The sequence below is a fragment of the Peromyscus leucopus genome, chromosome 9 (assembly GCF_004664715.2).
Source record: "Peromyscus leucopus breed LL Stock chromosome 9, UCI_PerLeu_2.1, whole genome shotgun sequence".
Classification (NCBI taxonomy): Eukaryota; Metazoa; Chordata; class Mammalia; order Rodentia; family Cricetidae; genus Peromyscus; species Peromyscus leucopus.
Window position 1 is genome coordinate 73402157 of NC_051070.1, and position 13538 is coordinate 73415694.

A 13538-nucleotide genomic window follows, 5' to 3' on the forward strand; every position below is an offset into this window, starting at 1 on the left:
TTGGGATATGATTTTTAGGCTGTTTGGATTATGAAAAGATTCTTTTCCAACTCTGACACAACTTCCAATCAAGATTACTATACACAGGAATACTATCTGTCAGAGTGTACTGTTGCAGGTTCTTCTGGCTTTCTGAGTTTCACTTGAGTAATCAGCTACTAATTTTATGAGTTTTCCCAATATATGTGACTTGTGCTTTTTCTCTTGTAACTTTCTGTAGTTGAATTTTTTTTTTGAGCCACTAACCAGCTCCCAAATAAAGACAAGGAGACATTAATTATGGATGCTCGACCTTAGCTTAGGCTTGTCCTTCTAGCTCTTTTAGCTTAATTTAACCTGTTTCTTTTCATCTATATTTTGCCTTGGGGCTTTTGTCTTTCACTCTGTATGTCATACTTTCCTGCTTCCCCTGTGTCTGTTTATCTGGCCCTTGGTGTCTCCCTGCTGTCTCTTTCTTTCTCCCCTCTTCCCTGAGGCTAAATTCCTCCCCCTACTTACTCTCCTTCCCTAGACATCCTACCTATACCTCCTCTATTGATATTGGCAATTCACCATTTTGTTAGATCAATCAGATGCCTTAGGCAGGCAAGGTAAAACAGCAAAACATCTTCACATAATTAAACAAATGCAACACATTTTTACATAGTTAAACAAATATTCTGCAACATTTCCCTCTCATTTGTCTAAATAAAAAGAAAGGGTTTAACTTTAACATAGTAAGACTATATACAATAAGAACAGTTATCAATTAAGAATTACATTTACAATATCCAGTCCAGTGGCACTTGGCAAATTCACAGAAGATACTCCATTATCTATCTTATCTTGATGAGTCCAAAGTTGTGTACCTAATTTACTTTCTATCCTAACTTTTATTACTAGCACAAAATTATTTTTAGACCTCAAAACATTTTCTTAGATAAACAATTTAAGCTTTTATGTTTCTTAATTTTATAAATTTTATGTCTCTTATGTAAGTTTCTTTTCTGAATTTGTTAACAAGACAGCTATAACTATAACTATCTCATCTTCAACTCCAACAAAGACCCAAGGAGAATATAATATTACATGAGTAGACAGGGAGTGCAGAGCAAACTTCCAAAACCATAGAAATGACAAAGACATCTGGCTGCTGGACAGTCATCCAAGTTTCTTCTGCAATGTTGGGGCATCCATTTTCGGCCTATGGGCATAGAATATCTGACAAACTTTTCTATGAAGCAGGAATTTTGAAGGACTGTTGTACTTTGTCTTGGCAAAGTTTAGCGTTTTTAATCATTAGTGTCCTGCTTGTCTAGTTTGTACAGTGTACTGTCAAGGCAAGAGCAGCTTCTTGCCCAAATGGCTAGCTTTGCCACATGAAAGTGACTTCCATGTGGAGGTTCTTGATGCCCATCATCCATCTATGAAGCAGATTGGTACTGCCAGGAGCAGACATGTCTCACTGTCATGAAAAGCCTTAGGTTATTTGTGGGATGACTCATCCTTAACAGGGTTGCAGGCCAGCCAGCCCAAACCAGTAATAAGATCTTTCTGAGAGCCAGCCTGGGTCTGCCTAAGGGCCTTAGCAACAGCAGCTGAGACATGATCTGAGATGACCCGGACCAATGAGAGGCAGCCATGTCACACCAGCAGATGCATATTCATAAGACCTCCCCCAAGGGTGGGGTGGAGGGTATATAAGTCTTGCCTCTTCCTGAATAAACTGAGCTTGTTTCAACATTCTCCCAGAGTCTGTGTTGTTTACTCTGTGCATACTTGGCCCTTTCTCCCAAAGGGAACAATAGCATAGGACCCTGCCTGTTATTAAAATCTTAAATGCTATATTCTGTACTTCTCTGAAGTGTTTGAAGATCATCTGTCTATCTAAAATATATGTTTAACCTTGAAAATGTACCTAACATGACTACAAATTTGATTGTTATAGATGACTAATTACTAACCTACATTTCTTAATTATCTTAAACAGTGTAATAATATCTTTTAAGGACTAGAAAGGACTTGAACTTTGAACATTTTTAAATGAGCTACATTAGTACAATATCTTAAACATGAGTAGAAACATATATATGGTATAACAAAAATAACCTTAAATTTATATCAATACACAAAAATCCATACCAATGTAAAATATTTGAGATAAATAGTTGTCTTCTTATCCTATATTCCTATATCCGCACTAAATGATGACAGACATCCCTAAAACATCAAATGATCAAAAACCAACCCACCTTTTGAAAATGTGGGCATTGTGTTCTCTAGGCTGCTTCCTGTTGTCTGGGAGCAACAGCATGCCCAGGGGACATTAAGAAATTTGAGATAATTGTCAAGTTCTAAGAAATCTAGCTATAATATTTGTTGTACAGTGCCTGTGTAATGGGAAAGTATAAGGCTTATCTAATGTCCTGACTAGAATAGTCTGTGAGGCTGGACCGTCTCAGCCAGCAGCTTTGAAGTTGTTCTGAACAGAGAACTCTAAGGAAACTCAACGGAGGCACTCTGAAAGGCTAGACCACCTGGGCCACCCATTTTCATTGTATCTGGTCCCCTTACTCTGAAAACACCAACTTTCAAAAGTAACATACATATCTGCATTAACACAAGTATGGGCTGTGCTGCATTTAACTGCCCCAGCTCTGGGAAGTGGATGCTCACACTGTGGCAGGCATTTTTACTTAGTTGCTGTTTCTACTTAGCTTGACTGATGCCCAAGTGTTCTGCTGCACAGCAGTGCCTCTTAAAGAAGTCATATCTGTTTTCTTCTTCCTTTCCTCAGCTTTCTCAGGCCCTATGTGGAGATTCAGGCCCCATGTTGGTCACCATTTATAGCTGGCATTTTCTTTGAGCAGCCAACCAGCTCTCAAATAAAGACACAGAGACTTATTATTAACTATGAATGATTGGCCCTTGTCTCACTAGCTCTTTTTAACTTAATTTAGCCTGTTTCTCTTCATCTACCTCATGGCTTTTTTTTTTTTTTTTTTTTTTTGGTTTTTCAAGACAGGGTTTTTCTGTGTAGTTTTGGTGCCTGTCCTGAATCTCATTCTGTAGACCAGGCTGGCCTCGAACTCACAAAGATCCTCCTGCCTCTGCCTCCCGAGTGCTGGGATTAAAGGTGTGCGCCACCACTGCCCGGCCTACCTCAGGGCTTTTTTCCTTTCTTTCATTGTGTATGTCCTACTTTCCTGCCTTCGTGTCTGTTTGTCCCCTGACATCTCTTTTTCTTTTTCTCTTCTTTACTGAGCCTAAAACTTGCAATATTTTTTTTTTGTTTCATGTATTTAATGTTTAGCTATGATATGTTGTAGTGTGTTTTTTTTTGGTTTTGTCTTCTTTGTGCTTCTTGAATCTGTATGAGTAAGTCTTTTCTTAGTTTGGAGAAGTTTTTTTCTATGATCATATTAAATATCTGGTCTTTTCCACTTCGTAAAGATTCTTCTTCCTCTTCTATGCCTATAAGAACAAGATTTGATCTTCCATGATGACCAAATGGTGCCTTCATTTCATGAATTTTCCTATCTTATGCTTGAAAATAATTCATTTTCTTTGCTTATTTTATCTAAATCCTCTACTTTTCTTTTGAGTTCTGATATTCTGTCTTCTATATAATGAATTCTTCTTTTCAGGATTTCCTCTGAGATTTCTAATTTAGTTTTTGAGTTTTTCAATTCCATCTCCTTTCTAGTTTATGTTTTCTTCAATGTTTCTATTTCCTATTGAACTTAGTTTCTAAATCCTGAATTGTTACTTTATTCAGATTTGTATTTGTATTTCCTTATCCATCTATCCATCCATCCATCCATCATCCACTCATTCATTCTTTCTTTTTCTTTTTCTTTTTTGGTGAATCATGAGTTTTGTTGGGTTACTTAAAAGGATTTATGGAGGAGCTACTTGCAAGAGCAGAAATGACACAAAGACAGCTGAACCATCAGAGCCCACCACATCATGGGTGACAGCTATCAAAGCTAGGAACCAGGAGCACCCTGGACAGCCTGCAGGCATCTCAACAGGTTGGAGAAAGTCCTTTCCATGTGCTCAGTTGGTCTAAACATCTTTCCTGCAGGTCAGCTAGTTTATGGCATGCACCACTAACATCCCACAGATTTTCTGGATTTTTTGTTAGTTTTTTTTTTTTAAGATTCAACATTTTCTTTGACCAATGTATCTATTTCTTCTCTCACATCATCAAGGCCCAAGGTCTCCCAGTTCTTTTATTCTTGTAGCTTGCTTCTGTTATTTCTGTTTGATTTCCTAATTTTTTCATTTCCATAATTCCCTCAGTTTAGTTTCTTTCTTGATTCTATTTTCATTATCAGGTATTAACAGTTTTATTCATTTCCTTTCACCATTTGTTTGTGTTTTCCTGGACTTCTTTGAGGAATATTTCCTCTTTAAGAACTACTATTATCACATTCATACAGACTGTTTTAAGGGTTTTTTTCTTGTGCTTCAGCTTTTTTTTTTTTTTTTGAATATTCTAGGCCTGCTCTGGTAGTTTTTCTGGGTTCTGGTGGAGACATCATTCTGTCTGTTTTTGACTGTGTGTTTATGCTGGCCTCTAGGAATCTATTTCCCTGCTTTGCTCATTTGGTGTGTTTCCTAGGAATGCCTGCTGGTGTTGTAGGCTGAGACAATGGGATGAGTTGGGGAAGGAAGGCTGGAGGAGAAGATCTTTGTGATCCATTGGGGGATGGGGTCAGAGAGGAAGAGGAGACTGCAGCAGGTGTTCTGATACAGACCTGGGATGAGACTGAGGAATTGGATTTGAAGGAGCAGAAGGAGAGGTGAAAATCTGCACTCAGCCTTTGTGCTTTCTTGGCAGGAATGACCTGTGGTTTTGCAGGAGATTATTATTTTTTAATTGAAAAATTATTTTGTACAATATATTTTGCATATTCTTTGCCCTCCTGAACTCCTAGATCCTTCTCACCAACCAACCCACCTACTTTTACATTCTCTTACACACACTCACTCTATATATACAACAAAGAAAAGACCCTCCAAAAACCAAAAAAAAAAAATTAAAAATCATAACAAAAAAACTAACAATAAGAAAAATTGTTGAGACAAAAAGTTCTCAAAGAAACCATTGAGAAAGAGGAAATCAGTTTTGTCCAGTGGTGTTTCCGGGTATATCAATCACACTCCTGGACAGGCCCCATGCCTAGAAGCAATTGGACAACATAAACAAAGATTTCATTAACTATGACTTTGTTTTTAGTAATATTTATAGCAAAAACAGGCCCAGAAAAACCAGGACCTTCTTTTCTTTTTACAAAGGGAAACATTAAAAACCTAAGATTAGAGTTTTTATTTGTTTTATATATTTCCCATGACATACACTTTGAATTCAGATACCTACTGCTTTAACACTTGATGGGACAGTCCTAGTAAATGACATAGTGAAATTGAAATTCATTTTAGTAGAATAGTTAATATTTAATTATGTCTATCAAAATTGGTCTACTAAATAAACAAAAAACACTAAATATGTATGATAATTGCCTAAATCTTTGTCTGCCTTCTAAAGTTTCCCCCTTTACAAAACATTCATTATTTTCATAAAACTATTTGGCATCTTATAAAAAAAATTAAAATTTATATGCCATCTCTATTAAAGAAAAACATAGAGTGTTGTAAAGGACTTTTCATTACAGTAACTAAAGATTCAAAATTAGTTACAAGTTCTTTCTGGAATAATAAAGAGAGCCAGAATATTCCACCAACTAAAAGAATAAAAAGGTCATCACGCAAAAGACCATATTCTGACCTGAGTGAAAAGATTACTATGTGGTTCTCACCTCCTGCTGTACTACAAATCTCAAGGTGATGGACTTTAAGATTCACATTTCTTATAGAAATATGTGCCAACTTCATCTAAAAACACATCTATGTGGAATTAAAATGCTGGATGATACTTACCTTCAACTACATTCACATTGAACACCCCACGTATCTGAAGGTTTCCTTTGTTTTTTTTATGTTTCTCCAATCTTTTTATAATTAAATATTTTAAGAATGTGTTCCTGATCTTTAATATTTCACTTAGCATACTCCAAAGTAGTGAAATACAGCTAATCATTATTTAATAAATTACAAATGAGTTTATTACTTTCTTTCATTATTCATGATATCATGTTCCCTACCTTACTTGAAAATATTTTTCATGTTTAAAAGTTTTCACTATCCTTGTAATTTCACTGTTATTTTCAGTTCATTTTGGATAAAATTAATCTAGATTTTAATTTAAGAGAATGTTTTTTCAATTTTCCAAAAATCTGTTTTGAACACATTTGTAATTTTAAGTACAAATTCTTCTAAGACAAATTGATTGATATTAGAAATATTAAAATATAATAAATTAGTTGTTCTACTAAGGTATATAACAGGCTCAAGTGTTTTATAAACTTGGTGACTCTAATTCCATTTACTCTAGCTATACATGCCCAAGGATTTAGTTTAATACTTTTTATCCAAACTATACAAAAGTTAAGTTCTTTTAAAACAAATACAGGACAGTGGTATTGTGTTTGATTATATTTCTTTAGTCACCATAGCTTCTTAATCATCTCAAATTTCTCAGCTTTACTATGTTTCTTATGATATTGAGATATTCTTGTATTGTATACAAATATAGTCTCATAGATCATATGTAGAAAATAGACTTTATGTTGCACATAGTGTAATATAACCCCAGGCTATTTCTAATTATTTAGAATATACCTTTGTAAGCACCTATATTTTTTCATATGTAATAAATCTTAGGATAGAAAATTAACTGAGTTTTAATAAAGATTTGAGGAAAGGGGAAATACACATCTTAGTACAGGGTAATTTTCTAAATAATATATATATATATACATACATATATATAAATTTCTAATATATTACCATTTAACATGTTTTATACATTAGTTTTATTTTATACCTAGTTTAATTCTTTGTCCATAACCTGTTGGCATTTTGACAATTCCCACTGAAACTCCCTGCAGCTTTGTTAGCCTTCAAATCCCCAAGGCTCATTCTCCATTGCACCACAAATTAGCAGTGTATTCTCAAACTTTAAAAGGGCCCTTTGTGAGAAGAGAAATTTAAGAATAAATTTGGAGCCATCAGGTATCATCTATTTCATCAAAAGAAGTTGGGATGCTTGCTGTGGGAGAGTATTGGTGAACTGTTAGGTAAATGTTCCTATTCTTCTTCAAATTTACAAAAAATAAAAAATAATACAAACAGATATAATAATATAATCTTCAGTTGTTACATTTACTGTCTTCAGTTCAGTTCAAAGACATATAGCAGAAATAAACTGGTATGTGAATGGTGAATTAAAATGCATTCTCAATAATATAGTTCTATCTCCTTCTGATACTTACAGTTGTCATATTTGGAATAAATAGTGGTCAATAAACTACGAATCATTTTGATGTTTATTTTTAGCCATAAATTTACATATAACAACTGCAACAAGTGAGTATATAGAACCAATAAACAATATAGAAATGGTATAGTGAAAATGAAAAAGGATCCTGGCTTTGCAATATCCTAGTTTTCCTTTTACAAGTAAGGCTGGTGACACTGATCTGGGCCTTTGAGCTCAAGCTGAAGAGAAACCTATGTAATTTTGATTCTGTAATCTTTGATTTATGTAGTTTCAAACTCGAGAATTTCACTCTGAATATCGGGACAGACAATCTTTACCACATATTACTTTTTAGAACTTAGAATATTGTACATTTGTACATTTCTACAAAGTATATCGATGATATCCATCCACCACTATGTCCCTCTGGTTCTTTCAGTGCCTCCTTCCTGCCTCCTCCAAATACATGTCTTCAATGTGCACATTGTGTGCACCATTCAATGTGTGACCATCCAATACACACATTTTGATTTTGCTTAAGATACAATGTATATATATGTATTATGTATTTTTTGAGAGAGCATATTTGTATGTATTTACATGTGTGTTTGTATGTGTGATGTAATGTGCTTCTTTCTTGTCAGTTTAACAATGTATGGGATTCAGTGTCATTATTAAATTTATCAAGATAAGGTAAGATGAGAGATAAATGATAGAGATAGAGAAAATTTCTTGATATTTAAAAATATTTGAGCTGATTTTTCAGTTTGAGATATTTGTTCCTTCATTTCTTTTCTCTTTCACACTGTCTGTCTTGCTACCTGTAGGTAATGCAGCCTTCTTTCCTCCAACTCTATACTTCATTATTAACGATGCTATTTAAAAAAAACAATGTATTGTGTAACTAAAACTTCATAAAACATTTTTCTTAGATTGAAATACTTATGTAACTTCTGAGTCTTTGGTTATTTGCTATTCAAATTTCATCTCACTCACACCTATTTGTGGCACATACCAACAGCATAACAGTTATTTTTTATATATAAAACACACCATGATGCCGTATAAACTAGACAACTAAAGACAAGACTTCAAAAAATCAAATAGAAATATACGTGCCATGAATTTGCTGAAGTTTTTATAATAGCAGTTTATCATGCTCACTCTGATTGGATGAGACAATTGCCTCATAATGACATAATGGCCATAGAGCATGATAATTAATTACACAAGACACTACCAATTTACCATTCTCAAACTGAGCAAAAGGTCTATATTATACCTGGTTTATGACTACATCTTCTGCAAAGAAAGATAAAATGTTCTCAAGAATTGAGTGGTTTCTAGCATTCTTAAGGTGTAATAAAAAATAAAGATAAACTAGTACACAGTTCAATAGTTTTGATGAATATATACATATAAAACAATTATAATTAACAGATGCATCATTTCTCTGTGCTATTAATTAAATCAGTAGCAAATTGTTTTTTTTCCTCTCAGGGAATCAAATAATCTCTTTCAGGGCAATGAGAAATAAACCCAGAACAATGATATATTTATTTCACAAGAGAGTCAGACTGAAGCTGTGCATTAAATCTGACCAGAAGTTGTGGCTTAAAGAGCAAGATGTTGACAATTATGAGTAAAATCTAAGGGACAGAGGAGATGGTTTAGGCATAGAGTGAGATGAAATAATATACTTGTGTCTAACCATGCTTCTAGAAGGAAAATAGCTGTGATCTACTCAGAAGAGAAAGAAAATTGCTTTATTTGTTATGTTCTGTAGGGACTGATGATGGAGACAGAAAATAGGACAGTTGTCACAGAATTCATCCTCATAGGACTGACTCAGTCATATGACATTCAACTCTTGATCTTTGTTCTGAGCTTAATTTTCTACATCATCATCTTACCTGGAAATATCCTCATCATCCTGACCATCAGGTCAGACCCTGGACTCAATGCCCCACTTTATTTCTTCCTGGGAAATTTGGCCTTCCTGGATGCCTCCTATTCTTTCATTGTGACTCCCAGGATGTTGGTGGACATCTTCTCTGAGAAGAAGATAATCTCCTATAGAGCCTGCATCACTCAGCTATTTTTCTTGCATTTCCTTGGAGGAGGGGAAGGGTTACTTCTGGTCGTGATGGCCTTTGACCGCTACATTGCCATCTGCAGGCCTTTACACTATTCCACTGTCATGAGCCCTAGAGCCTGCTATGGGATGTTGTTGGCTCTGTGGTTTGGAGGCTTTGTTCACTCCATTGTTCAGGTTGTCCTCATCCTTCGCTTGCCCTTCTGTGGGCCAAACCATCTGGATAACTTCTTCTGTGATGTCCCACAGGTCATCAAGCTAGCCTGTACAGATACTTTTGCTATTGAGATTCTAATGGTCTTCAATAGTGGCCTGCTTACTCTCTTGTGCTTTCTTGGGCTTCTGATTTCCTATGCAGTTATTTTATGCCACGTTCACAAGTCAGCTTCTGAAGGAAAGAACAAAGCTATATCCACGTGTACCACTCATGTTATAATCATATTTCTTATGTTTGGACCTGCAATTTTCATCTATACACGTCCATTCACAACCTTATCAGCTGACAAAGTAGTTTCTTTCTTTCACACAGTAATATTCCCTTTGATGAATCCTGTGATTTATACCCTTCGAAACCAGGAAGTAAAAACTTCCATGAAAAAGTTAATCATTCGGCATGTAGTTTGTTAATTGGTTTCTGAATGAGTGTCAAGGTGATAATTTTGCACGTCATTTATTGTTATAAAACAAATGCTACTTTTCTGAGTATCTTTCTTTTTTTTCAGGTATTGTATAGGTTTTTTGGTAGAGTTACACATAGTGCAGTATTAAACTTTGTACGTTTTAAAGGTTGCAAAAGGATTAACAGAGTGATTGAAGTATATTGGATGAGTGTGATAAATGTGGAAGCTAAAATTCACAAGATGTATGAGGCAAAACCACTAAAGGGCCCCGTGTTGGCTTGTTTTAAGTCAAATTGATCTAAGCTGGAGTCATCTGAAAGGAGTGAACTTCCACTGAGAAATGTCCCATAGAGTCTAGTTGTAGGGCATTTTCTAGTCACTGATTGATAGAGGAAGGTCCAGAAGATTGTGAGTTGTGCCACCCTTGGGCTGGTGGTCCTGGGTTCCATAAGAAATCAAGCCAAGGAAGCCAATACTTTCAGGTTCTTGCCCTGTTGAGTTCCTATGGCGACTTCATGGATTGATGAGTTAAGATGTAGAAATGTAAGAAAAATTAACCCCTTTCTCCACAACTTGCTTCCAGTCATAGTGTTTTTTTTTTTTTGGTTTTTCGAGACAGGGTTTCTCTGTGTAGCTTTGCGCCTTTCCTGGAACTCACTTGGTAGCCCAGGCTGGCCTCGAACTCACAGAGATCCGCCTGGCTCTGCCTCCCGAGTGCTGGGATTAAAGGCGTGCGCCACCACCGCCCGGCCAGTCATAGTGTTTTATCATAGAATTACTGACCCTAACTAGGACAAGATTTAGGTTGAAACAAAGAGTTTCAGTATCTGTCCCCTAAATCTACTAATAACATCTTAATATTTTAATCAAATGAATAACTGACCCACAGTTCTGTCCATTGTGTAGTGGAGCATCACCCTAAGATTCTATGAATAAGTTAACTCATTTTGATTCATGGGCTAATATGTTATAAAGCATGAAGACCCAAATGGCAGAGGAGTTTCTATTATCTGGCTGAGGTCCTCACCTTTGGTATTCTCAACATCATCTGGTATAAAACACAAGCAAGTTTTTTTTGACATTTTTTAAAAATCTCTTCGTTTTTTCCCAGAGTTGAGACACAACTTCTTTTGATCCTTTGGGATTTCATTCTCTATTTCACTGCTCACACTATAGTCTAATGCCTTCCTCTTCATCTAGACCATGGGAGAAGCATCTTATTTTCAGTATCTCACTGTATTACAAGATAAATCTCTTGGGTGTCTTTTTAAAAACATTCATCCCCTCACAGTCAAACTAGGTGATGTTTCTCCTTGCATCCGTATAAAAGTGAGATGCTAATGTAGTACTTACCTGATCTTCTTCACATTACCCACTCTTCAGTTTTATCATCATCTGTGTTCTCCACACAAAGGTAGTTTCTCTAGTTAACAGGCTACTGTGGCTCTCCAAAGAAGAAACACACTTGCTTCCTGGCATTCCTTTGCTCCCGCTTCTGATTCAAACACTTTGTCCACACCACCGTCTTAGCTTTCCTTTCTCATTTTTTTTTACTTTCTTCATCCAAAGTATAATGATGTTTGTAACAGATTTCCATTGCTCCTACTTTTTTAAAGCACTTGCAAAATGGATTATTGCCATTTTAAACACCCATTTCTCATACTATTGTGAAATATAGGGATGTAAAGAAAATTCTCCTAATGGGGCAGTTTTAACTATTAGTAACACAGACACATGGTTACTATACTGAGAATCAACAAGAAATTTTTGGAGTTTATCTTTCTTTGACTTATAGGCCAACATTAGACAGTTCTGCATGGTATAGCTGATGGCCACTGACTAATTGTTTCTTGTAGCTAGTAGTACTTATTTAGACATTTTAAACATGTATTATCTATCTATCATCTATCTATCTATCTATCTATCTATCTATCTATCTATCTATCTATCTATCTATCTATCTATCTGATTGTTTTTCCTAGTGTCTGTGCACTACATCTGTGCCTGTTGCCCACAGAATTCAGAAGAGGGTGTTGGATCGCATGGATCTGCAGTTATGTGTGGCTGTAATCCAACAAATGGGTTCTCAGAGTTGATCCCAGGTCCTCTGCAAGAAGAGTAAATTCTCTTAACCACTGAGACATCACTCTGGCTTCTAGTCAACAGTTTACATCCACATCAGTACCTGCCCTGCTTTCTTAGACACAGCTACTACTGAGTGCTTACTGGACAAAGGAAGGCAGCTCCTATTTCACTTTTCATGTGTTTTAGTCTATGTTCAACTTCCTTGTGAAAATACTCATCTATAAGGACACTCAAGAAGACACTGCCTGTTTCCACCCTCCTTTTGTGTGTCCTGTACAGGAAGCACTTATCATTTTCACTGTTTTCTTTCATGCAACTTTCTCACAAGTTAATAAACATTTCTCACTACTTGGATTGATCAAGTCCACAAACAATTGTGGTGTTTTGTGATATTATTTATATTATAACACTTTAAAGTTTATTTTTGATAAGAATTGAGAAAAATGAGAACATGTAGACTAGCAAAATTTTTTGCGGGCTACATCTCTTGCTCACAATGGCCTGTGGTTCTTATTGTGGCGCTAAGATCTTGTGCCCATTTCTCCATTCCATTTGTATGTTTGTTCCTGTCATCCTTGTTCTGTTTATACCAGCTGTCATGTTGGTGAGACTTTATCTGTATCATTTCTGATGTCACTAAGGAGACATAATCTCACAGCAAGCTCCCTGATACTATGACCTTTAAAATCTTTTGCCTCTTCTTCTTCAATGTTCACTGAACCTTATCAATTGGAACAGCATAATCCCTAACTACAATCTAAAGCATTTGTCCTTATACCCACAGATAAGGGTAGTCTTCACCCATCATCAAGGACACATTTGTCCAGCTAGGTGTTCCTTTTTGGTTGTACTGTTTACTTGGGAACATTTTCTTACTCCTGACTGCCTCTGGACTAGTTTTCTTGATCCTCCTTATTGGGGTAGATGGCTTTGACACCTCTATTACCCATATTGCTCTGTTCCTGAAAAATCACCTCCTTCTTCTCTGGATATTAGTCATCATTTTTCTCCATGGAAGAACAGGGCAAGTTTTTTCATGGTGAGAACATATTTATGAGAAACAACACACACTCTTTCCTAATATTACGTAAAGGACAAATGTAAGAGTACAACTCTGAAAGATAATTGATGTATTGATCTTGTAGAAACAAATTTCAACAAATGCATGCTAAGCTTTAAATACTTTTGTGTTTGTTAAGGATATTGATTTTTGGTAAGAAATAATAATTTTGGCAATAGAGTTATGCACCATGGATATTTTGATTAAATTGTTAACAAGTGGGTTTTTTTTTTCCTGAGGGTAGTTAATAATGAAACCAATATTAATGTTGTCAAGAAGTAAGAAAAATTGTTGAATGTACTCTATTGAAGA

At 35.5% G+C, this 13538-nt stretch overlaps 1 protein-coding gene across 1 annotated transcript; it reads left to right on the forward strand.

The window, feature by feature from the left end:
* Positions 1-9147: 9147 nt before the first annotated feature.
* LOC114695985 (olfactory receptor 4N4-like) lies at positions 9148-10178 on the forward strand. The gene has a single exon (XM_028873502.1). The coding sequence runs from the start codon at positions 9159-9161 to the stop codon at positions 10086-10088; it is 930 nt and encodes a 309-aa protein (XP_028729335.1). The 5' UTR covers positions 9148-9158; the 3' UTR covers positions 10089-10178.
* Positions 10179-13538: the final 3360 nt, after the last annotated feature.